The sequence below is a fragment of the Stenella coeruleoalba genome (genome assembly GCF_951394435.1).
Source record: "Stenella coeruleoalba genome assembly, chromosome: 8".
NCBI lineage: Eukaryota > Metazoa > Chordata > Mammalia > Artiodactyla > Delphinidae > Stenella > Stenella coeruleoalba.
The window spans coordinates 35,381,797-35,405,761 of record NC_137154.1 but is presented as its reverse complement, the minus strand read 5'-3'; the positions used below and the strand labels follow the sequence as shown (position 1 = coordinate 35,405,761).

The following is a 23,965-nucleotide window of genomic DNA, read 5'->3' as shown; positions in this document are numbered from 1 at the left end:
AATATATTAAAAATTTAAAGACAGTACTCAGAAGGGAAGCAAAATCGGCCTTGAGAATAGCTTCCATTGTATTAAAATCGAGGCTTTTCCTTGGGGTTGAGTTTTGTAGATGAGCATAGCTCGGCTTTGTTGGGCAGTCCTGGAAATTGACAATATTGCCTTTAGGCAAAGCTCCTGGATTTACAGGAAACTTGGGTAGATACAGAATAGCCTTTTGAACTAGTCCATAAGAAGTCCCCTTGTTGGAGTGATACAGACACTAGGGTTCTTCCAGACTTTCAGAGTAAGACAGGCACTTTCCTCTCACAAACAGATTCCTCATCCTGAGCCACTTTTAGGAAAGATTCCCTTCTAGTTCAACTCTTCCTTGTTCATTCCACGGTCATATGTCTATCACTACCTTATGTGGGAACTACTGAGGCTATAGAAATGAAGTAAAGATAATATGTGATGAGTTATCACTTCCTTTTTATTATCTCTTACCAATACACGGTTTTGGTACTTGGTGTCACCAAACTCTTGGAAGTATATGTTATCTGCATTTCCTAAAGAATTCCCAGAGCAAGTAATTACCGTCGATTCTGGATGCTCTATGATTAAGCTGGAGATTTAAGTGTAACTTGAATGTTTGGAAGATCGTGTATAGTAGAGAGTCATAGGAAGCTAACTCTCAGGCACGTCGACTCAGTTTTTTCAGGGTTGATTATAGTGCATGTGGTTTGTTTAGGATTCTATTTGTTCTTTTCCCTTCCTCTTGGTACTACCCATGGCAGGCAGACGAGGAACAAATTTTCTTGAGAAATTCCAAAAGTTTAGAGCAAGAGATGGAATAAATGACAAAAACCAGGTTGAATTACATGTGGATTGCATTTCCAAAGAGTAGCACTGTTATGAGTAATTGAGAGGAGCATGTAAGGAGTGGAACCATAGAAAATGTAGAAAGATGGTAGAAGTCATCATTAGCCAGGTTCAACCATTATAACTAAAATGTTGCCTCCAAATAGTCTTAGTTGGGATCAAAAATTGATTCAATCTCCTGTATGGGGAAAATACTCAAGACGGGGATATATAAGTATGATTGAGACGGAAAAGGAACTGTATAATGAATTTTTAGAAAGTGGTATTTGTTCTTCTATCATGACCTTCTCTATGTAAGGAGAAAGGAAGAAGGGTGAGATTGCTACCAGGCCGAGTTACTCCTTGGTATGGATGTGATGACAGAGAGATCATACCACATTTCAAGTTTTTTTGTGCCATAGTTTTGAAGGCAACCTAGAGTCGCCTACATGGACAATGGTCAAGAGGGAGGGTTGGAACCATATCACGAGGAGCTGTTAGGGGAACCTGGTGGGGCTGACTGTGGTCAGGGGCAGGCATGAGGACAGGATAACCTCAAATGTTTGTAGAGCGGTTAGATTTACTCAGGATGGGCCACAAGGCAAAACTAGGTCTAATAGGAAGAAGGGAGAGAAATTTCATAGCTCAAGCTAAGAAAGACGTTTCAAATATCCAGAGCTAACCAAGAAAAGTAGCTTTCCTTGGAAGGTAATGAGTGTCCCATCACAGTTACATGTGCAAACAGGGGCTGGATGACCACTTGAAGGGGTTACTTGTCACGTCATTTAAACTTTATAAACTCTTTCAAATCGGAGATTCTAAGATTGCATGTTTAATGGTAGCAGTTGGGTGACCTAAAAAAGGAAAAAGTTTTCTTTTCTTTTCTTTTTTTTTTTTTTTAACGAAGTCCTCATCTCACCTGGGGGTTTGGTTGCCTCTCTTGAACTTGTCTGAACACCAAAGTGGATTCTGGGGCATTCTATTTGGAGGATACTGAGCTGGGGAGAAATAAGATCTGCCTATGACTTCCCAGAATTTTTCATAAAAGAGGAAGCAGTGACTTCCCAGCTTGTAAACCATGACACTCTGGTTAGTGTGTGAAGAAGAGGGATAGGATTGCGGGAGATAAATGTAAGGGCTTCAGAGCTGCTGATTAGATCTCCTGTAAACATTGTAACGAGTCCTTGAGAACACATTCATTACAAGTGTTTCTCTGTGAGTTTGAGCTGAAAGCACACGCGTTGATGAACACCCATGAGGTCCCTGAGATACAGTTTAATGTCTCATTTGGTGCTCATTAGACCATGGGAGCCAATATGTCTTCAATTTAGAATGCTTCTACCTTGTGTGAAATTAAAAAAAAAAAACTTCGAAAAACAGATCTGGCTAAGAATCATTGAACTGCTTTGAGCATTTTTTTCTCCTCCCGCTTGGATTTATTTTTTCTGGTTGCGATTAGCTTTGTTAGGACAATGCAGTTGAATTACAGAAATTACACGTAGTCACTCCTGTTTGCAGCTGAACTATGCAGAGACAAGACTTAGTCAATTGGAAAACTGTCATTGTGAGAAGACCTGTCAAGTGAGTGGACTGCTCTATAGAGACCAAGACTCCTGGGTTGATGGTGATCACTGCAGGAACTGCACGTGCAAAGTAAGCCTCTTTGTACCTAAATGGACAGTTTTAAGAGGACAGTTGTACAAATTATCGTGTAACCTGTTTCTTTATAATGCTGACTCTAAGAAGTACTGCCTTTTTACGAAGTGCCTATTTAGTAATTGGCGCAATTGTGAAGGGAAGCTGGAAAAGTGTCATTACAAATGCAAATTCTTATCAAGAGAAAGCAGATTTTAATTTCCAACACACTCTAATATGATCTAACATGATTAAGAAGCTTACTGTTTAGAGATTAGAGTAGCAGAGGGAGGAAGGGACTCCTTTGGTTTTCAAACCACCTAATGGCTCATTCACAACTTTTCTCTGCTATAATACCATTTAAAAAGGTGGTTTAATTAGTTTCTAGGTGTTTGCATTGTATTTGATGAGGTAGCCATTTTCTGTTTTAGAGAATTGCAGGATCCCCTGACTTTCTCTCAGGTTATCCATTATTTGTATGTACTATTTGATCTGTTTCAGAGAATTATAAGAGGCTCCCCCAAATTAATATGGAAACCCTGTTCAGTTGAAATTATTTGATAACTATCTGAAGAATGCCATTGTTTGTCTGCAAAAATACAAAATGATTGTTAGCGCTTCAACAATGGTTGACAGGGTCTGCAAAAGGTGTTATTTATGTTCTTGTAAAAAATAGGCTTTTCTGTTTTCTGCCTAATCTACTTAGTCCACATGGGCAGGTGGAATAAAGCCAGTGATGTGTATCAGAAAAGTAACTGAGGTGGCGTGGGTTCGTTTGGGCTGGAGAAAATTCTTTATTTGGGGTCCTGGAGTGGACTGGGAGTTTCTCACACTGCTTCTGTTTCCCTGGCGAGGCTTCTGGGATGAGATGTGAGGTTTTTGCTGCTGAGGTCACTTCTGCTGAGATTCCTCTCCCCGTTGTTCCTTCCTCAGAGTGGCGCTGTGGAATGTCGAAGGATGTCCTGTCCCCCCCTCAACTGCTCTCCGGACTCCCTCCCTGTGCACATTGCCGGCCAGTGCTGTAAGGTCTGCCGACGTGAGTACTAACTGAGGGTCAGGGTGGCCCTCTGTGCTTCGAGATTGATTTATTCCCCTATTTTTCGGGCCCCAATTGATTAACATTGATGAAAGGAAGTCCTAGCAGTTGATATAATAATAAATGTATGATAAGAGTGGCTATATTTTAATCACTTGTGACGTGCAGACACTTTACGTAGGCTATTTTTTGTTTTAAATCCTCACATCAACCTTAATTATTATTCTTTACATTCTTATGTAGAGGGAACTGGTGTTCACAGGTATTAAGTCACTTGTCCACGGTCAAACAACTGGTAGTGTGTGGAGTTGCTCCGTAGTCAGGACTCCAAGGCTCCGTGTGCTTTGGTCCCCTCATTTTGATCGATCAAGGGCCACACTCTGTGTTTCGGCTCTGAGGTCTTGGCCAGGTTTCCTGTTATTAAAGGGCCTTTGTTAGGAATTTCTGGATTGAACTTCAGTTAAAATATTGGAACAATTTCCTTCAGAGTTGGCTGGTCCAAATTATATAATGATTTAAAAATCCTTTTCCCTCTGAATTACAAAGGACACTCTTTCAAATGAAATGGTGAAATGAACACTGAGACAACCAGGAAGAGGAAAAGCTGTCATTTAGAATGATTGGTATGTGCCAGTTACTATTTTAGGTCATTTCATTCTATTAGCTTATTGAAACCTCACTGCAATCTTTTAGGTGGGGATTGTTTTTATCCCTGTTTTATAGGAACCTTGGGGAAGATAGTTTACCAAGTTTGCAAGGCTGGTGAGTGACAGAGGTGAGATACAAAATGAATTCTGTCTGACTACAAAGCCCAAAGTCTTTTTATCAAACCATATGCTCTTCTTTGAAAAAGGAGAGTTTAGGTTAGAAATGTGCCATCCGATGGATAATTTTCAAGACCATTTCTCTACCAAAAAAACCACCATCATCACTAGGTCTTCAAAACACAGTGGTCTAGTTTTTTGTCAAGAATAGCATGTCACCTAATGTGACAGTGGAAGTGGGGATAGCTGGTCTGTTTGTACCAGCCCAATCTTTTTTTATACTCTTTCGAAAGGAACTTTGGAAAATGTCTTCTATTTACGGTTGGCACGGTACACCCATTACTCTGGAGGGCTTACGCAGAGTTGATCTAAAAGAAACTTCCTTATTTCTATTCTAAGTGCTTTTGGAAGTCATGTCTGGCAATACAGATAGATCAGGGGCCCAGATGTTGAGATTATAGTTTGATTCCATGATGGAAAGATAGTTTTTAGCAGCCATAGATTATTTTTTTCTATCTTGATATATTCTATGTAATAGGGGAAGAAGTTGAGAAACTTAGGAATTTGTTTAAGCAATATGAGGTACTTTTAATCTATTACTTTGAGCTCTGTGGATGAATCTGTGAAAGCTGTCTCTTGGTAGTTGTAGTTTGGGCATGGGAGTAGGTGAGTCCTTCAGCTGTTTTTTGTGTTAAACTTTTGATAATCTACTTGTAAAAGCGATGGAACATTTGAAAACACATAAGGGTAAAGGTAAAGATGGAAAAATCACCCATAATGCCACCACTTGGAAACAAACACTCCTGAAGTTGTAGTGGATTTCGTTTTTTAAAACTTATATTTTGTGGACAATTGAAGTTTTATTATGCAGATAATTTTAACCTACTTTGTTGACTTACCGTTATCACTTAAGTGTATTACTATCCTTTAAAAAACTCTGTATAAACCTCATTTTAACGAGCTTCATAGTGTTCCACCCTTTGGCTGTTGTGTAACTTATTTAATTATTCCCCAATTGTTGGAGAACTAGGCTGTTTTCCCACTTTTCACTATTGTAAATTACTCTTCAATAATATGTTTTGTGAGGACACATTTTTGTATTTTACGTTTTCTTAAGATAGAATTCTCCAAAGTAGAATTATTGGGCCAAGAGACTGACATTTTCAAGGTCCTTGATATATATCATCCAATTATCCTCTCACTAGAAATGTGTGGGATAGTCATTTTTCTTTATTCTAATTTACTGGAGAATATTAAGTTTTAAAAAACATTGCAGCAAGTTACCCGATTTTACCAAGATGCTGATACATGAGCTAGCTAAACCATCAGTGTGCTTTTTGCCTTTGTTTGGAATTGATAGCAGTTTAGCTAGGTAGAATGAATTTTCTCAGCAGCTCTGATCGGTAGTTTGAAATGTTTATAGTTTAATAAAATGGTAATACAAATAAATGCTTAAGAACACTGCTCAATTATCATATGACCCAGCAATTCCACTCCTGGTCATATATATGGAAAAGACTAGAAGGGTGGGATAGGGAGGGTGGGAGGGAGATGCAAGAGGGAAGGGGATATGGGGATATATGTATACGTAAAGCTGATTCACTTTGTTATACAGCAGCAACTAACACAACAATGTAAAGCAATTATACTCCAATAAAGATGTTTTTAAAAATAAAAGTAAGCAGAAAAAAACCGTCTAATTTGAAAAGATATAGAAGTTTTCAAATATTTTCACATCAGGTAAAGGATGGAAAATATTTCTTTTGGTTGTTCCTTTCAGATAAAATTTCCCAAGCTACTCTCTGGGTTTGGGTGGGGCAGCGTCCTAGGGTTTCTGAGAAAAAGTATTGATTTGATTCAAGAGCCGATACATGAAAGCTGATTGTTTTGTGTGCTCGTTTACTAAGTGTTCATCCACTCGTCATGGCTTCAAGGAGCTGTAGCACTTACAGATGAGGACATCCATGTGGCAATAGGAAATAACCTGGTCTAAGTGTTTAAGTCTCAATTCATTATCTGAGAAAAATACTTTATTTTGATTAAAAAACCCAATAAATCAGGCCATCTCCAAGAGCAAGGCAGTTTTCATAACTTGTGATACTAGGCTCTTCCTCCATCTTTTTGGGAGGCATCAGGGAGAACTCAGGAGAGCCTTCTAGATTCCTTAGCTATGGGCATGGAAGTCCAGAAAGTAGTGCAGGAGTCTCATTCCTCCAACATTTCTTGGGTGTCTGCTCTGTTTAAGGAATTGAACATACCTAGCTACACATTAGAATCCCCTGGTGAACTTAAAATAGAGTGTCCCAGGGCCCCTCTCTGATCTGCTAAATTGGAATCTCTGGACAGTGGTGTCCTAGAATTAGTATTCTTTTGGTAGATAGATTTGGGAACCATCAGAGATGGGAGAGAAGGAAAAGGATGGAGAGAGAATCTTGAGCTATGCAAAACAGCATTTGCAAAGGAAAACAAGTTGCAGAAGGACAGGGAGATAGTCTGTTAGGTGATAACATGGTTTTTGTAGGTGAGAAGTAGAAATAAGCTGCAAAGGTGGGTTGGGGATGGACGATGCTGACTGTAGTCCACTGAATTCGTTCAGTCATCCTTACTGAGATTCCTCTCCCGACTCTGTTCTGTCCTCTGGTTACAGCAACGGGCACATGTGGATCATTCATTCTATGTCAGACATTGTTAAGCTTTTTTATGTGTATTAATTCATTTCATTCTTCCAAAAACCTAGAGTCATAGGCTCCACTATGATCCCCATTTTATAGATGAGGAGGTAAAGCACAGAGAGGAGAACTAACTTGTCCAAGGGCTCTCGGCCTTGGTGGAGCCAAACTAAAACCCAGGTAGTCTGGCTCCAGAATTAATGCTTTTAACCTGTCTCCTCTCCCCGTCTGCTGTCCAGGGAGATGTATGCCCCATCTCATTACAACAGAGTACTGTGCGGTATGTATGCTATGTAAGATGCAAGGGTAGCACAGAGAAGGGAGTGATTAATTCCATCAGAAACTTAGGTGTGTGTGTGTGTTAGGAAGACTTCATGGGGGAAGGAATAGCTGAGTAGGGTGCTGACAAATGAATAGGAGTTTGCCATGTGGACAAGGTAGGTAAGAACACACCTGCCAAAGGGAAGTGCACATGCAGAATCATGGAAGTAAACACAGTGTTTGTTTGGGGGGCTCAGAAGCAAGCTTTGGAAGCAGGGTTTGGCATAATCAGAGAAATGCTTTGATAAAAGCCCCTGTGTGGGGAGAGCTGGAGGCAGGGAGCTGGGTGTGGGATTCAGGCCCATTTGCAGGTGGAGGTGATGAGGCCGGCAGGCAGTTAGGCACAGCCGGAGGACATGGAAAGGAAGGGATGAAGCTGAGTGATGGCCAAAAGACCTGGGGCAGGGTAGGTACTCTGTAAGCATTTTTTTTTTTTTAACGTGAGACAGATGAATCAGGGACAGAGCATCTGTAAGGGAGCAGTTGCCAGGTTTCGAACAAGAGCCTGTGGGAGACTCATAGTGTGATTAACAGAAATAAGGCAGGTGGAAGAAATGGCTTCAGGAGCAATACATTCTGTTCGGCATAGGAGAGTTGGAGATGGCTGAGGGACAACCAGTTTGACGTGGGCGTCATGCTCAGAGAGGTGGTCTCTGAAGCTAGGTCTGTGAACGAGCTCACCGAGGGAGGATGGCTCCTTGGGCGTTGAGCTTTTCTGCTCTGCCACTCTCCTATAAAGTGTAACACAGAGTGTTGATTTTGATGTTCTCAGCTGCTGAGTGCCAAGGGATGGCTGGAGTGTGTGCAGGGCTCAAATAAAGACAGAGCAACCTCACATCCACATCTGACAGGGGTGCCAAGTGGGGCCTAAAGGTTGTTTATTTAGTGTGCACCCGAATGGCAAAAGTGTCCATCCATCGCACTAGAGAAATCAGGCTCGGATTTGAAGGGCCACGTGTCTGTGGGCACAAAAAGATACAACTGCGTAACTGTTTCTGTAAATCCCCGGTACCTTTGTTTCTGACATTGTGGAGAAGCGTGTGTTGGTGCTGAGTTTCAATTTCATCGTCGGACACTGTGAAATGGTCTTGTTTGCATGTCCCCAGTGTGATGTGAAGGGCTTCAGGTATCCATTTACATTTCTACTCATACTAAAAGCTGTTGGAATGGCATCCCAAATGCCCCAGCCACAGGTACCGGAGCCTGACTTACCTTCTGCTTGAATTTCCCAGATATCAAAAATAAGCCTTTTGGCTGTAGATCAAGAGGTTAGATAATGAGGACTGGTATTAGGCATACGGTGGGGCCGGGAAGGAAGGGCATCGTCAGAGAAGTGGGGTGAGGATGAGGAAGCAGGGGAAATTCTTGTGACCTTCAGTGGTGATGCTGAAAGCTGTCCTGAGATAACTTTAGAGATATTGGTATTGTAATCGTCCATGCATCCTGCATCAGTGCCAAGGCTGTGAATGGCTGAGGTACACAGCATCATGTTGATGTCACTTGCAGCCCCTAAGGCACCCTGCCATGTGAAGACATGAAGTTCAGTGGACGTTTAATTTTTATACCAGATTGGTAGATTTGAGGGATGGATGTGTCCCTGTGTGTGGTGTGACTGTAAACAGTAAGACCCTCCTGTCTCCAGATCGAAGTTCCGGGATGAGTGTCTATCAGAGGATGAGAGGAATCGGGCGAATGTCTTCAGACAGGGTAGCAAATGTGATCCTAACATCATGGGGGTGGCAAGGTGCAAAAATAAGGAAGGAAAGTCTATTTCTTTGCTTCCCACCCTGGGCCAAGGAGCAGATGGCAGATTTGACAGCCGTGTATTTAGCAGAATTGTCACTCTGGAGCAAGCCGTCTTGCCAAGTTGGCAGCAGCTGTGTTTGGGAGTGTGGGAGTTTATTAGGCAGGAATTTCAGGCTCTTGGAGGTATGGTCTCCCCATGCAAGCAAATAGGGGAATCCACGTGATCATTAGGACCCATGAGTCAGAGTCAACTGATTTATCTGGAAAACTGAGGCATAAGAGATGATCGGGGATATTTTTTTAAAATGAAGTGAGGAAGGGGGTTATCTAGAAAATGTTATTGGTTCTCTACCTTGTTGTTGATGTTTTGAAAACCTTGGTGTCTGCTTTTAAAGTTTGGAATAGCAGTGAATAGCAGAAAGAACTCTCATCTGGGAATCAGCACATTTCTCTGCGTTTTGCTACCAAGGAGGCTCATTAATTCTAAAATTGTTACTAACAATAAGCCCAGAGAGGCACTGAGCCTGGGGCTAGAGATAAAGTTATGAATAGACATAGTTCCTACCCTCATTGGGGCAACAGAGGTAAAATGTGATATTTTCTCTGTTAGGGCGAGGTCCAGAGTACCGCACAAACACAAAGTGAAGGCAGTTCTCCAGTGTTAGAGGTCAAGAACAACTTCTTGGGGGGAAGTCGGGCCTAAGTTGAAACTGATGGGTATATAGGATGGAAGGTTACCAGGAGCAGGTAGATGAGGCTGAGTGTTCTGGAGAAGCAGAACAGTACATGCAAATCCCAGAAGCAGAGCGTGGCTGGAGTCTTAAGTGGAGGTGTGAAGGTTTGGGAGTTTGGGAGGGAGAGTGAACGCCCAGGGATGGCCTTGTGTGCTGAGTTCAGGAATTTGAACTATATTCTGAGGGCTTGAGTGACTCTTAATGATTTTAAAGCAGAGCGTCCTATTTGCACTTAAAATATATATTCAACTGTTGTATGGGGAAGGACTGGGTAAGATTAGACCAGAACATAGGAGGCAAGTTAGGAAGTTTCCTGGTAGACTAAAGAGGAGGGATATCCTGAGTGAAGGTAGCACCTGGGGGCAGGTGGTGGGAATGGAGAAAAGTGGGTTGACTTGAGAAACAAGGAGCGAGCTTTGCAGGGATTTGGGTACTGATTGGACACGGTGCTGAGTAAGAGGAAGGGGATAGAAGGGCCCTAGGCGCTGGGGTATGGGTGGTGGGTGTGGAGGCTAGGGGTGGATACTGGTACCATTCACTGAATGCAGATACTAGAGAGGCACAGATCTGAGTTAGGTACGTGTTGTTTGTTGCAGGGCAGGTTCTGAGAAGAAACAGACTGTGAAATGGAGATTTGCTTGTACTTTATTAGGAAGTTCAGGATCAGTTCTGGGGTGGGAATGAGATAGTGAAGGAAGCTGGGTTGGGCAGAAGGAGAGGTTGAACTGCAGTGCAGTTACAACAGATACCTCAGTCATTTCTCCAAGGAGTTGTGGAGCTGGACTGACCCTTGGAGTTATCCTGAGTTGGGGCAAGGGGCCAGGACTTTGCAACATCTTCATCAACCGCTCATTGGATGTGGGCTGTGCTGGGAAGGGGTCTTGACTTTGGACAAGGGCAAGTCCCGGATCACTATTCAGCTGAGAGCTGTTGCTCATCACCTGTCTGGCAGTTTCAGGAATGTGACCTTTGGCCGTGGAGGGGGATCTGGGTTGCACACCATAGTAGCCACTGTGGGATCGTGATGTTAAGTAAACCAGTGTCTCTGGGCTTTCCTCTTCCTGTGGTCAACAAGAGGGAGTTGGATGAGTTGTTTGCTGAGGTCCCTACATACCTGAACATTCCATGAGTCCGAAGATTGTAGAACTAAGAAACTACCAGATTGAATTCACCTGTTTCTAACAGATGGAGAAATGGAGGTTCTGAGAGCTGAGGTGCTTTCTGTAAGACAGTGAGTTAGTGGTGGAGATTCTTAGAGTGCGTGTCTTCACTTCTGCTTCTCCCGAGGACGAGGGCTGAAAGCATCCTCATTTGTGCGGAGAGGGAGTGATCAGGCCTTTGCTTTCCTGTGGATGTGGCTGGAGAATTTGGCAGAGCTACATTAGGGTCATATCAAATTAACATATTCTGCGCTTGCTTGAAAGTGGGTCAGCATTTGTGCTTCTCTGTTAACCTTTTTCCAAGGCCTGTCTCTCCTCCCTGCCCTCCCTGTTAGCCTGTTCAGCTTACCTTTCCAAAGGCAGTCTGTCTAGTACTTTTTTTTTTTTTTTTTGCGGTACACGGGCCTCTCACTGTTATGGCCTCTCCCACTGCGGAGCACAGGCTCCGGGCACGCAGGCTCAGTGGCCACGGCTCACGGGCCCAGCCGCTCCGCGGCATGTGGGATCTTCCCGGACTGGGGCACGAGCCCGCGTCCCCTGCATCGGCAGGCAGACTCTCAACCACTGCGCCACCAGGGAAGCCCTGTCTAGTGCATTTTGATTCAGCATTTTACTCACTTGTATTTCTTAGTTGTCTCTGAGCTTCTTGGGAATAGTTAAGTTAAAGACATGCGCTTCCTATGATCACAATGGGGAAAAATGGTGTCTCTCTGCATGTGACTGAGGTCCTGATGAGTGGAGTATATATGCAAGTCTGCTCTCACCCAGTCATTTGTTTTATGGCTGGAGTAGCTGAATCAAAGCTATGCTATTATACTCCACGGTGATGACAACCACCTCTTCCTTGTTTTAACACTGACCACATCAATTCATTCTCTAGTTCCTTCAGCAACCGCAGCATTGAAATAGTTGTATGTGCTTGGTGTGAAGGACTCCTGGCAAACATAATAGAGATGACAGTCTGAAAGGGGATTCAACAGTTATCCCCATCCTATTTCCATGTCTTACTTCCAGACATGCAAAGAGCTTTGCATTGCTTAGAATGAGAGCATTTATATTCTGTGGAATCTACTGGAGTTGGATGGTGCCCCTGAGATCATTTTGTTGCATAGCATGACTGTCTGAACTGTTTTTCTGTTTTATTACAGCAAAATGTATCTATGGAGGAAAAGTCCTTGCCGAAGGCCAGCGGATTTTAACCAAGAGCTGTCGGGAATGCAGAGTAAGTTTCAATCTTATGATCCCCATTACTTGTAGAGAAGGAGATGCGGGCTTTAGGTAGGAGTCTGGAATGGAGCATATTGTCCTGAGTGGACCACTGAGGGGGAGGACTCTCTGGTGGGCTTGAGTCCTGGCTGTGGAGTTCCCAGCCACTGTCATTGTGTGGTTAGCCTGTGGTCAGCCGTGGATCAGGTAGCCTTGGGAAAGACTGTTAGGGAAGGAAGTGAGAAGGGGGAAGGGAGCTAGCAGCTACCATGAGTCAGGGAGGTTGTCAGGTGGCCCTGGGAAAAGGTTTTGATTTGGTGTTGGGGCAATTAGTCTGTGATGTTAGTTGTGGATAGTGCCACTTCTACTCCTAAGAGTCTGATATAATGTTAGACAGTGCCTCTGTCTCCTGCCTGCCCCATCCCGCGTATTTCTCAAAATAAGATGTGTAGAACCATAGATCTCATTTAAGACTGTACTTCAATAATAATAAAAAAAAATCATGCAACAAACATGCATTGAGCAACTGCTACCTACCAGCATGGTACTAGATTCTGGGTGTACAACAGTGAACAAAACAAAGTCCTTGTCTTTATAGAATTTGCAGTCTGGTGGGGAGACAGGCAGTAAGATATAAACAAATAAATATACAAGATGCAGCTGAGCCTTGAACAACACATGTTAGGACCGTGTGGGTCCACTTATGCACGGATTTTTTCCAGTAGTAAATACTACGGTGCTACACTATCCACTGTTGGTTGAATCCCTGGATGTAGAACCGTGGATACGGAGGAACCACAGGTACAGAGGGTTGACTATAAATTATGTGCCGATTTTAGACTGTGTGGAGGGTCGGCGCCCCTGACCCCCGCATTGTTCAAGGGTCAACTATGATGCCAACTTCTATGAAAAATACAGAGCAGGTTGAAGGGGTAGAGAGCTTTGAGGTGGGGATGGATGGTCTGGGAAAACCTCTCGGAGGAGGTCATATGTGAACAAAGTGCTGGATGAAGTGTGGGAGCTAGCCAAGCACTTACTTGGTTGAGGTGCTGTCCTAGAACGCAAGAGTGAGAGACAGAGGGAAAGAAGGAAGTGAGGGAGAGGAAATTCAAGGAGGCGCCTTCCAGAGCTGCCACTGCCCCACAGCGAAGCAGGCCTGGTTTTGAGGGGCATCTCCAGGGAGGCTGGCTGGAACTACTGTGTCACAGAATAGACCATCTCTCCAAGGGCTGTTTCCTATGGCATTTCATTTGCTTTTCCTCACATCCGTGGAGAAAAGAAAGGAGTGTATTTGAAAGGTTGAGGAGAATGAGGCATTTAGGGACATGCTGAAGCTCTCGGGGAACTCGAATGTGGTTCTTTTTGGGGAGCTTTGGGGGAGGGAAGGCTCTTTCCTGTCTCCTGTCTCTCAGTGGCCAGAATCTACCGCAGGAGTTAACTCCTTTGCGCCTCCCCACTGCGTTTCCCATTCGCTCTTTCTTGGCTGCCCCTGGGAATGGCAGAGATTCCATGGGTCTGGACAGTCTGGCGGGTATGCAGGTGTGGTGGTCCTTCTGCGTCAGTGGGGACTGTGGGGTGGACTCCTTAGTCTGTGGCAGAGGTAGAGATGGTGTGACAGTGAGGGCTCCGTGATCTCTCAATCAACCATGGGAGCTTCCAAACCTGGGAGTGGGGAAGCGGGTGGGTGGCCCCCAGCATGCGGCTGGGACATGACCACATAGGGATGGTGGGTGGATTAAATGAGATAAAGCATGTGAAGGACTTCGTTGGTACAAAGTAAGCCCTCAACACGTGTGAGCTATTTTTCTTATTCCACATGACCACACATGTCCTCCCTGAATATAAGGCAGATGTCACGTTCCCTGTGGATTGTTTCACTTCTGGGGGAGGGAAGGTGATTTGGACTCTGAAACCCTTACTTTTTTATTCTACCTCAAGGGAAGTTGGGATGACTAAAGGCAGTCTTACCCACTCCGCTGATGATCCCAGGATCCACCCTGCATCTGTCACTCACGACTAGCAACCCCCTTTACATATTGGGCAGAAGTAGTGGGTAACCCTGGCAAGGGTCACGATTGTGACTCCATCCCTGTTACCAGCAGAGAGGATCAGGGCAGACACCATCTGAGACCTCTAGAAGATATGGGTGTGGACTTACATGCCAGCATATTGGAAATGTACTTAACATGATTATTAGCACATTGTAGGTACTCTCCTTGCTCTGGTTCATCTTCTACTGTTTTTGTTTTGTTATGGTTTTATAACTCAGGAAGAAGTTGGGGCAGACAGGTTATTCTTTTTGCATATGTGGTTTGTGTGCATGTGAATAATTTCAGCATCTTTTAAAAAGTCATTAATTTCTTCATTTATTGTCTTTCTACAGTTATTTACTAAATACTTTATGCACAGAGGGAAGCCTCACTGACAATAATATTTAACATTTCTTGAATATGTAGTATTTTCTAGACACTATTTAAAACATTTGAAACTTTGTCTAGTGTAAACCTCATAATAACCCTGTTATTCGGTAGGGGTAGGTAGCATTATTATCATCCCCATCTTACAGATGAGGAAATTGAGGCACACATGATCAGAGTCACATAGCTAGTCAAGGAACCAGTTGGGATCTGAACCTGTGTGGTCTGAATCTACAGGCTCCTCTCTTAGGCTCTCTACTGCCAGTCCTGATGATGTTAGACTTGCTTGGAAATAGTTCACATTATTGAATTGTAGAAGGGTGGATTCAGAAGGATTGAATGATCACTTTTCAGTCTATCTGAGAATACCAGATTGGTCAGGCTATGGCTCATTGATTCCCTTGATAAAGGGTAGCATTTATAAAAGGCCAGAGAAGAGCTTCGGGACACATTTAATGGGTGTGGTCAGCAGGGAGAGAGGGTGACGGGTGTAGGATGAGAAGGCCTCGGGTCTCTCTCGGGCAGCCTTTTGCAAGATTTAAGCCTTAATGCCCTAAGGTACCTGTTGTATATGATGAATTAACTTCTCTCCTAGACATCTAAAATGGTCTTGCATAAGTGCTATCCTTGGGAGAATTGAGCAAATAATTACTCAAATAATTTGTGTTCTTTTTTTTTTTTTTTTTAAATGACAGGTCATAGTCACTAGACTGCTTGCATGACAAGAATGGATGCATGCACTGAATTTAGGAAGAGAAACTGTTTCCTCCTAGTCTGTCTGGGAACAGTTTCCCAGCCTTTGTTTGTGTTCCTCATTTGGAGGACAGTGTTTGTAACTTGCCTACACTGTATTTAAGACTATAATTTGATTTTAATTTCCTGTTATTAGCTTGGTATGTCAATATGTAGTCCCATTCCCATAACTGGACTGAATTGATTATACCTTTTGAAAATATAAATAGCAAACTTGTACAATAATATATTGTAAGTTATGGGAGGTCAACCTTTTTTCAAACTAATCTTAATAAAATCACACATAGCAAGAGGGAAGACATATGGGAACATATGTTTATGTATGACTGATTCACTTTGTTGTAAAGCAGAAACTAACACACCATTGTAAAGCAATTATACCCCAATAAAGATGTTAAAAAAAAAATCACACATAAACTTCTAGTCTTATAAAAGGTCACAGCCTCAGCTGTAAATTTGTAAAGATGTTTTTATTTTTAATTTTTTTACATCTTTATTGGAGTATAATTGGTTTACAGTGGTGTGTTAGTTTCTGCTTTACAACAAAGTGAATCAGTTATACATATACATATGTTCCCATATCTCTTCCCTCTTGCGTCTCCCTCCCTCCCACCCTCCCTATCCCACCCCTCTAGGTGGTCACAAAGCACCGAGCTGATCTCCCTGTGCTATGCGGCTGCTTCCCACTAGCTATCTATTTTACGTTTGGTAGTGTATATATGTCCATGCCACTCTCTCACTTTGTCACAGCTTACCCTTCCCCCTCCCCATATCCTCAAGCCCATTCTCTAGTAGGTCTGTGTCTTTATTCCTGTCTTACCCCTAGGTTCTTCATGACATTTTTTTCCCTTAAATTCCATATATATGTGTTAGCATACGGTATTTGTCTTTCTCTTTCTGACTTACTTCACTCTGTATGACAGACTCTAGGTCTATCCACCTCATTACAAATAGCTCAATTTCGTTTCTTTTTATGGCTGAGTAATATTCCATTGTATATATGTGCCACATGTTCTATGGTTCAAATGCAGATCCCCAGTTGACAAAAGGCTGCCTGGTGATCCATGCGTTTCATTTTCCTGGGATCATTTCAAAGCTTCAGCAAGCCCAGTTAGATAAGAAACAAACTTTTGTTTTCAATATTTTCACCAAGTGATTCCAGAAGTTAACATACTGTTTTATTTTGTTTTATTTCTTTTATCAAGATGAATAAACTCTCCTAGCAGTCTTGGTCAGTTTTGTCCAGTTATTGCTGCCCTGTGACATTATTTTAGGCTAGCAACATTTTTTTTTTATTTTACTTAAAGATGTGAGTTTTATATGGTATTAGAAATTCAGGTTGAAGCATAGTCATTAGTAGAGAACTTGAAAGTGTTTATATTTGACATGGTGACAGTTACTCTAAATGAGAAAGAATGGATGAATTATATTTTGCCACCAGTGCAGAGTTCCAAAGGTCATAAAATAACATACCACAATCAGGAAGTTTTAAAAATGTTAATCATCAGATACTTATTAGAGAGAGTTTGAAAATAAAGTAAAAAATGGTTTGTGCCAAATTATGTGGCTGGACTAAATGGACTTGGTGGCACTTATGTTACTGTAATCACAGTTCATATTATTTTCAAATTCATGTAAAGGGGTTTGTCTCTCTTTGAACATTTGGAATTACGGTCTTACTCATTAAATATGTTAAAGGTTGATTGGAATTGTTGACTGCTTTAATCAGTAGTCAAAGCAACCTTTTATATGTAAAAAAAAGAACCTTTCATGTGTAATTATTTTTTAAAAAGCCTTCTGTGGCATTTTTATTTTTTTTAATTCAAGAATTTATTTTATTATTATTTTTTTTTGCGGTACGCGGGCCTCTCACTGTTGTGGCCTCTCCCGTTGCGGAGCAACAGGCTCCGGACGCGCAGTCTCAGCGGCCATGGCTCACAGGCCCAGCCACTCCGTGGCATGTGGGATCCTCCCGGACCGGGGCACGAACCCGTGTCCCCTGCATCGGCAGGCGGACTCCCAACCACGGCGCCACCAGGGAAGCCCGGTAGTGATGTTTTAAAATACACAGAATTTGAAGCAGTTTGCTGAAGCTTGTTGACACGTGACACAAAGATAGGGGTTTTAAATGTTTTCAGATAGCCACCAAAGAGATATTACTGCATGCAGATTTTTAACTTGTATTTACAAACATTTCATGTCCAAAGCATTGCAAAATGAGAGTCTTGATTTTTCCCATGTACCAAAAACACATTCACCTTAGATTTCAATGACAAATGTAGTGTTTTTAATATTGCTTTTTTAAATAAAAGCAAATACATACTCAAGATACAAAATTTGGACTATAGAGAAAGGAAGGAAATATAAGGAAGTAAAAGAAAATCACTCCAGAGTCTCACCACCTAGAGATAATCTCTTTTAACAGTTTAATTTTTTGACAGCAAGAGTGAAATTTATCTCATCGTCTTAGTTGAGATTCTCCTAGAAGCAGACCCTGAGCTCAGGATTTTAGTACAGTGATTTATTAAGATAGTGCTCCTGGGAGGAAGAAGTAAGGGTGTGGGCATGCAGGCTTGGGCAGGGCAGGCAGCTCAGCAAGGGTGCAATTTTAGGTGAAAGGTCAGAGGTACCCTGATTCAGCTGGGGTTCTGAACGTACCCCAGCTATCATCTCTCCTTGAAGTAAAGAACCTCCCATGCCTGTCAGTCACTGGCTCTGGGCCGTGGGGCTGGGGGTTGTGGAACTTGTAGGTAACTTCTGGCTCCCTACAAAGTGGCTCCAGTGCCCAAAGGGACCCTCTGAGGGCTGAGAGATGAGCCATTAGCAGAAAGGCATTTGAAGTTGGGAGACGGGCACAGTGAACTGATAAAAGGGATCCAACAGAGTTCACCATTCATGTTTATGCAAGGAGGCAGTAGATGATGAATAAATACATTAATATTGAAAGATCGAAGTCGAGGCAGCAATGGTAAGTAATTAAGCATTGTGTTTTCCTTTGCATTCAGCTTATGCTGCTGACAGTGAGGTTATTAACATCCATTGGTTTGTAATAATTGGTTTGATTCCCTGTTGCAAAAGCTGAGGTTCAACTGATAGGCATACTGCCCTTAGACTGGTGCTAGCTCTTGAGGCCAGGTGCCATCCAGCGTGGCCTGGATTGAGGGGTGAGAGTGGAATGTAGCTGAAATGGGGACCGTGGGCGAATAGCAGGGTCAGTTTTCAGCATCTTAGGGCCAGTTTTAAGATAGGAGAAAAGCAAGAGATCTAGATGCCTTGGGACAGATCAAGAAATGAAGAGCAAAAGGGAACAAAAGACACCACAAGGAATGCCTTGGCTGAAATTTATGAGAAAGGAGAGGAAACCATGGTGCCAGTAATCCAGATGATGGGTAGTTGGAAATTATATTACATTTGACATTTAAAGTTATGTTTATGTTCATGTTTACGAATGGATGTGCCTGATATAATGGGAGTTCTGCCAAACCAGGGAACCCTGGAATGACAGCATATCTTGGAGATGGAGAACTCAGAATCTCCCCCATCCTTCCTGGTGGCCCAGCTCCATCCTATTCTCCCATCTGTGTTGAGAATTACCTTTTGGACTTAAATGAGCTTGCTTCTTGGTTGACTTAACCATGCTGTTAAGAATGGGAGAAAAAAACTTAACATTTTAGATAAAATAAGGGACTCTCAAACCCTTTTTTATAGTAACTATTGAGCTGATTTTAAAAATTCAGAGTGAAACTAAATATAGATGCTAGTGATGTCAACAAAGAGGACCTTTGGTGAAGTGAGGCCCTAAAGATTCACCTGCTGAATATTTAAAATTTTATTGTAAGTGATCTTATTTATTTCTAGGGAATATCTAGTGCTCATCTAACTGACCCACTTTCAGTTCATCGTACCTGTATACCTTGGTCCTTGCTGGTCCCTCCGCCAGGAAACTCTCTTCTTCCTTATCTTATTATTTAGTTCCTTCAAATGTGGCATTTTCTTCAGAATTTCTCCCCACTTGGGCAGAATTAATTATTCTCCTGTGATGAGTTACCATAGCATAATTAGAGCACATTTTTGTAGGACTTACTGTATTGTATTATGGTTTCTAGTTTAAGAGGTTTTTTTTCCTCCCTCCATCCAAACTGTGAGTTCATCAAGGGCAAGGAAAATGTCTTACTTATCTTTGGGTTCACAGTGCTTGTGATCCAGGGCAGTGCCACAGCTGTCTCATAAAAGCTCATGAGAGCTCATTGTACATAACTTCCCAACTCTGTGGTCGGTAATGTCATGTTGGTAGTTCACAATGTCCGGTTATTGACACCACAGAAATCAGCAAATGCTAACTTTAGGGTTCCGCCATCCAATAGTCAATTGTTAAAAATTTACCAGCTCTACACTGTCGGTGACATTCTGCTATATAGAAGATACTCAAAACCCCTTTGTTAAAACAAAAAAGAAAAAACGAAACCAATTGTTGAAATTGAGGCTCTTCTGATACAGAAAGGGAACTTGACCTTCTCTCTTCCAGGAGTCTCATCAGTTTAATTTGCGACTCATTATCGTGGGATTCCTGGGATTCCTGTTAATTATCATAGGTTGTTATCACCGCAGGCTGTTAACAATGAGCATTTATGTCTGGATCAGCAACTAAAAATATGAACATTGTTTTGTTTCCTGATTATTTGGCTTGCAGGGTGGAGTTTTAGTAAAAATTACTGAAGCATGCCCTCCTTTGAACTGCTCAGAGAAGGATCACATTCTCCCAGAGAATCAGTGCTGCAGTGTCTGCAGAGGTAAGAGAGCTTGGCGATGGAGCTTTGGGTGGGGATGGAGGGCAGGGATTGAAGGTTTAATGACTAGTGTGATGACAATAACAATTGTCCAAAACTCTGCTACTTAGATATGTGTATATGCTATTTACTGTCCTCAGTTACAGTCTTATCAATTGTAAAAACGGGGATAATAATCCTATCTACTTCCTAAGACTGCTGTAAGGATTAAATGGGATAATGCGTAAGCACCTAGCATCATGCCTACCACGTGATAAATATTCAGTGAACGATGGTTCCTATAATAATAATAGTTCCTGCATCATTATTGCATTTTTTTCTCATGAGTGGGATTGGGAAACATTCTTATCAGCTCTTTCCATGGGCCAATTCCCCTATCTGCCAGAGGATGACATACACTGAATCCTTACTCATAGATTTATATACTGCTTTTTTATTTCCTGCAAGGAAAAAAGCTTCAAGTAAGTAGCACTTAACTGCTAATTAATGCACGAGCAGAAATTATTTTGCTGCCTATTCCTGAAATTACCCTCTTTTCCAAATTTATTTCTTCAAAGCCTCTGGATCAAATATCACTTCCTCTCTGAAACTTCTCACCCAGGCAGAATTAAATAGATTAGGAGAATCTAAAATTGATTTGAAATCTTACAAAAAAACATCCAGTTAAACTCATTGCTATTATTTTAAACCTCTACCCACCGTACAGTCTTCTCCACATTCTCACATATCCAGTGAGTTAGATTCTTTCTGGTTTACCTTGGAAGCTTCTAGAGTTAAGAAGCCGGGAGCATAACAGCTTAGCTCAGGTTATATCCTATCTTACTTTTTTCTGTCTTTTCTCTAACACAAGCATTGGCAGATATTTTCTGTAAAGGGCTACAGAGTAGATATTCTCACCCCTGCTGTTGTATTGACAAAGTGGCAGAGGTGATAGGTAAATAAATTAGTGGCAGTGTTTCATTAAAATTTCATTTTGAGAAACGGGTGGCAGCTCGTAATTCGCCGACCCCTCCTCTAGTACCTTCTGATATATAAAAGTATATATTTGATCATGGCATGTTTTCAGCTTGGGCTGAGATTTCTCTTTGTGGTTAGTCTAGGAGAGCTGTGTTTTGGTAAAAATTCCCAGGAAAACTTAGTACCTGGATAACCGTAAATGGCTGTTAGAATTCGTGGTATGCTGTCAGAGTATCTCCCCTGATTTATCTGCTTTCATGGCTACAAGTGTATTTGCAGCTCAGATGCTTTAGAAAGACTAAAGATTGACTGGAATTTCAGAGGGATGCATTTATTGGTAACTGATAGGGTTGTTAAGTAGGTCTTATAATTTAATGCAAAATCCATCACTTGATATTTGTTAAGGTGCCAAGTGGGACTCAGTGTATGTAAATCCTTTCTGATTTATGGTTTCATTCGAGCAGGATCATTGATTATCCCACAGAAATTCAAGAAGATTTTCATTGCTCTGACCCAGTTTACAACAGACTGGGTACCACAGCTTCTGCTAGCACTTCTCGGGGATGCAGAAACTTTTTTTTTTTTTTTTTTTTTTTTTACCAACGAAGATGCTGAGAGATGTGACATCTCATTGCAAAGTTGACTCATTTAAGGCTCCTGTTGCTAGCGACCTGGTGGCTTTTACCAAAGCTAAGTCAGCTTTGAGGGGAAACTGGGAGGCAGGAATAGGGCTTCATAGATGCGATCATAGCCAGGGCCAATCTGTACAGTTGAGGATTTTCTTCTTCCTCCCACCTGCTTCCTTCTCAGCCGGGAAACTACCAGCTCTTTTATTTAGCAGCTGATGGTTTTTCTTGGAGGCGCGTGTGAGTGAGGGAGTTATTTATGTCCCTTGACAAGTCTGTGTTTTAACAGGAACCAACGTGTGTCTTTAGAAGAGATAGGGAAAAGGTGGAGAGGTTCTTTTCCTGGGAAGCAGGTTGAATGAAACCATTTGGGTATATGGATTCTCTTAGGTTTCTCGTATTTATTCCTATCTCAGAATTCAGACCCTAGAATGAAAAAAGCGTTATTTTTGACTGAAGCCCTTGTCGGCACCATTTACTATCATTACCTCCTTTCCTGTTGACCCATAGCAGAGAGGAGCCCAGAACATTCAGCCCACTTGTCCACATGCTGGGACTTGCTCTGCACAGTGGACAATCAGGAAATGAAAAGGATATTTGTCTGGGCAGTGGGGTGTTTTCTTTTTCATAAAAATGTAAAATTTATGTGGTGATGGACAAAAAAATCCATCCAGATGCACTCAAAGGTCCATTGTCTTGACCTATGCTCTCCATGAATTTTGCTCTGTGTCTCTTAATTCCAATTTATTTCCCAACAGCGTCCTTAAAAGTAGCCTAAGAGTTTCTCACGATATTGTGGGAGATATTTTTCCCCTTTGACTTCTGTTTGTCTTTTACGTTTTCCTCTGTGCTCGTGTTTTCTGAGTGGAGTCTTGGAAGATGAGGGGGGCTGGACAGTTTTGATTCTAATTAGACTGGGAAAGCCCGCTGGGCCTCTTCTAAGGCACGTTATTCAGTTCTCCTTCCCCCTCCTCCTTGCCCCCCTCAAAGCCAGAAAGTAATGAAAAGATGAGAAACGCTCAATTTCTGTGTAAACTAATTTTTATCCTGCATATGGAGGGGCTATACCATTTGCTTTGTGGATTGAGACTGTCTCCTGATTGACAGGCAGCGAGCGAACAGAGAGAGGTAAGACTGATGACCTGAAATACTTATTTCAGGGATGAGCACAGTGGTGTGATTTCAGCTGTGTGGTTTCTGCCACCCTGATATTATTGATTACAGACACAGAAGTGGCTGTAGCCTCTTTCAATACCTGTACTGAAGGCCCTTCAATTAGCGTATTTATCATCTCTCTTTGTCTTACTGGGAGTGTCAGGTCTTTAGTCTGAAGGAAATCACCCCTCAGTATCATCGCTCAGAAATCTGAGTCAAAGCCTTTCTCATGCCTGCTTGGGGATTTGAAGTTTTTCAAGGTTTATTTTCATTAGGTTTAGACTGGAATTTGAGAAAGCACAGACGGTGCTTTTTGCCCCCTGTTGGTTGATTAAATAGTATCCATAAAGCTCTCCAACTTGGAAAAAATAACGCTTTTTTTTGTTTGTTTGTTTTTTCGGCACGCGGGCCTCTCACTGTTGTGGCCTCTCCCGTTGCGGAGCACAGGCTCCGGACGCGCAGGCTCAGCGGCCACGGCTCACGGGCCCAGCCGCTCCGTGGCATGTGGGATCCTCCCGGACCGGGGCACAAACCCGTGTCCCCTGCATCGGCAGGCGGACTGTCAACCACTGCGCCACCAGGGAAGCCCTAACGCTTGTTTTAATGATTACATTTTTTTTTGCGGTACGCGGGCCTCTCACTGTTGCGGCCTCTCCCGTTGCGGAGCACAGGCTCCGGACGCGCAGGCTCAGCGGCCATGGCTCACGGGCCCAGCCGCTCCGCAGCATGTGGGATCTTCCCGGACCGGGGCACGAACCCGTGTCCCCTGCATCGGCAGGCGGACTCCCAACCACTGCGCCACCAGGGAAGCCCTAATGATTACATTTTATGAATCGATTCTTTGAATGTAGGAGAAAAGGGAGGGATGAAGATATGTTCCTACCATAGAGAATAGTCCTGTCGTTTTCATGTCAATGACTGAATGAAATTATTTTCAGTACCAGCTGAAGGCTCTGTTTCATCTATGAAATAGTGTTAAGACCCATTTTGCAGAGTTATAACTTGTTTCCTCAAGACCTAACGTGTTGGCTTGATTATGAAGCTAATTTTTTTTTTACACTGAGTCATGCCCATTTTCTGATACGGTGGTATGGTGATAGAGCTCTCTCCCCCCCTTGCTTCCATTCAAGGAGAGAGGTGCAGATTATAGCTTTATACTGGG

At 42.5% G+C, this 23,965-nt stretch overlaps 1 protein-coding gene across 4 annotated transcripts in view; it reads left to right on the top strand.

The window, feature by feature from the left end:
- NELL1 (neural EGFL like 1) overlaps positions 1–23,965 on the top strand; it is a gene marked incomplete at its 3' end in the record, with an annotated part of 862,435 nt that overhangs the window by 190,592 nt on the left and 647,878 nt on the right. For all 4 annotated transcript variants that reach the window (XM_079930799.1, XM_079930798.1, XM_079930797.1 and 1 more), the window contains exons 8-11: positions 2,356–2,490; positions 3,406–3,508; positions 12,051–12,124; positions 19,969–20,068. In XM_079930799.1, coding sequence (XP_079786925.1) covers positions 2,356–2,490; positions 3,406–3,508; positions 12,051–12,124; positions 19,969–20,068 — 412 coding nt within the window. The remainder of the gene's footprint in view (positions 1–2,355; positions 2,491–3,405; positions 3,509–12,050; positions 12,125–19,968; positions 20,069–23,965) is intronic.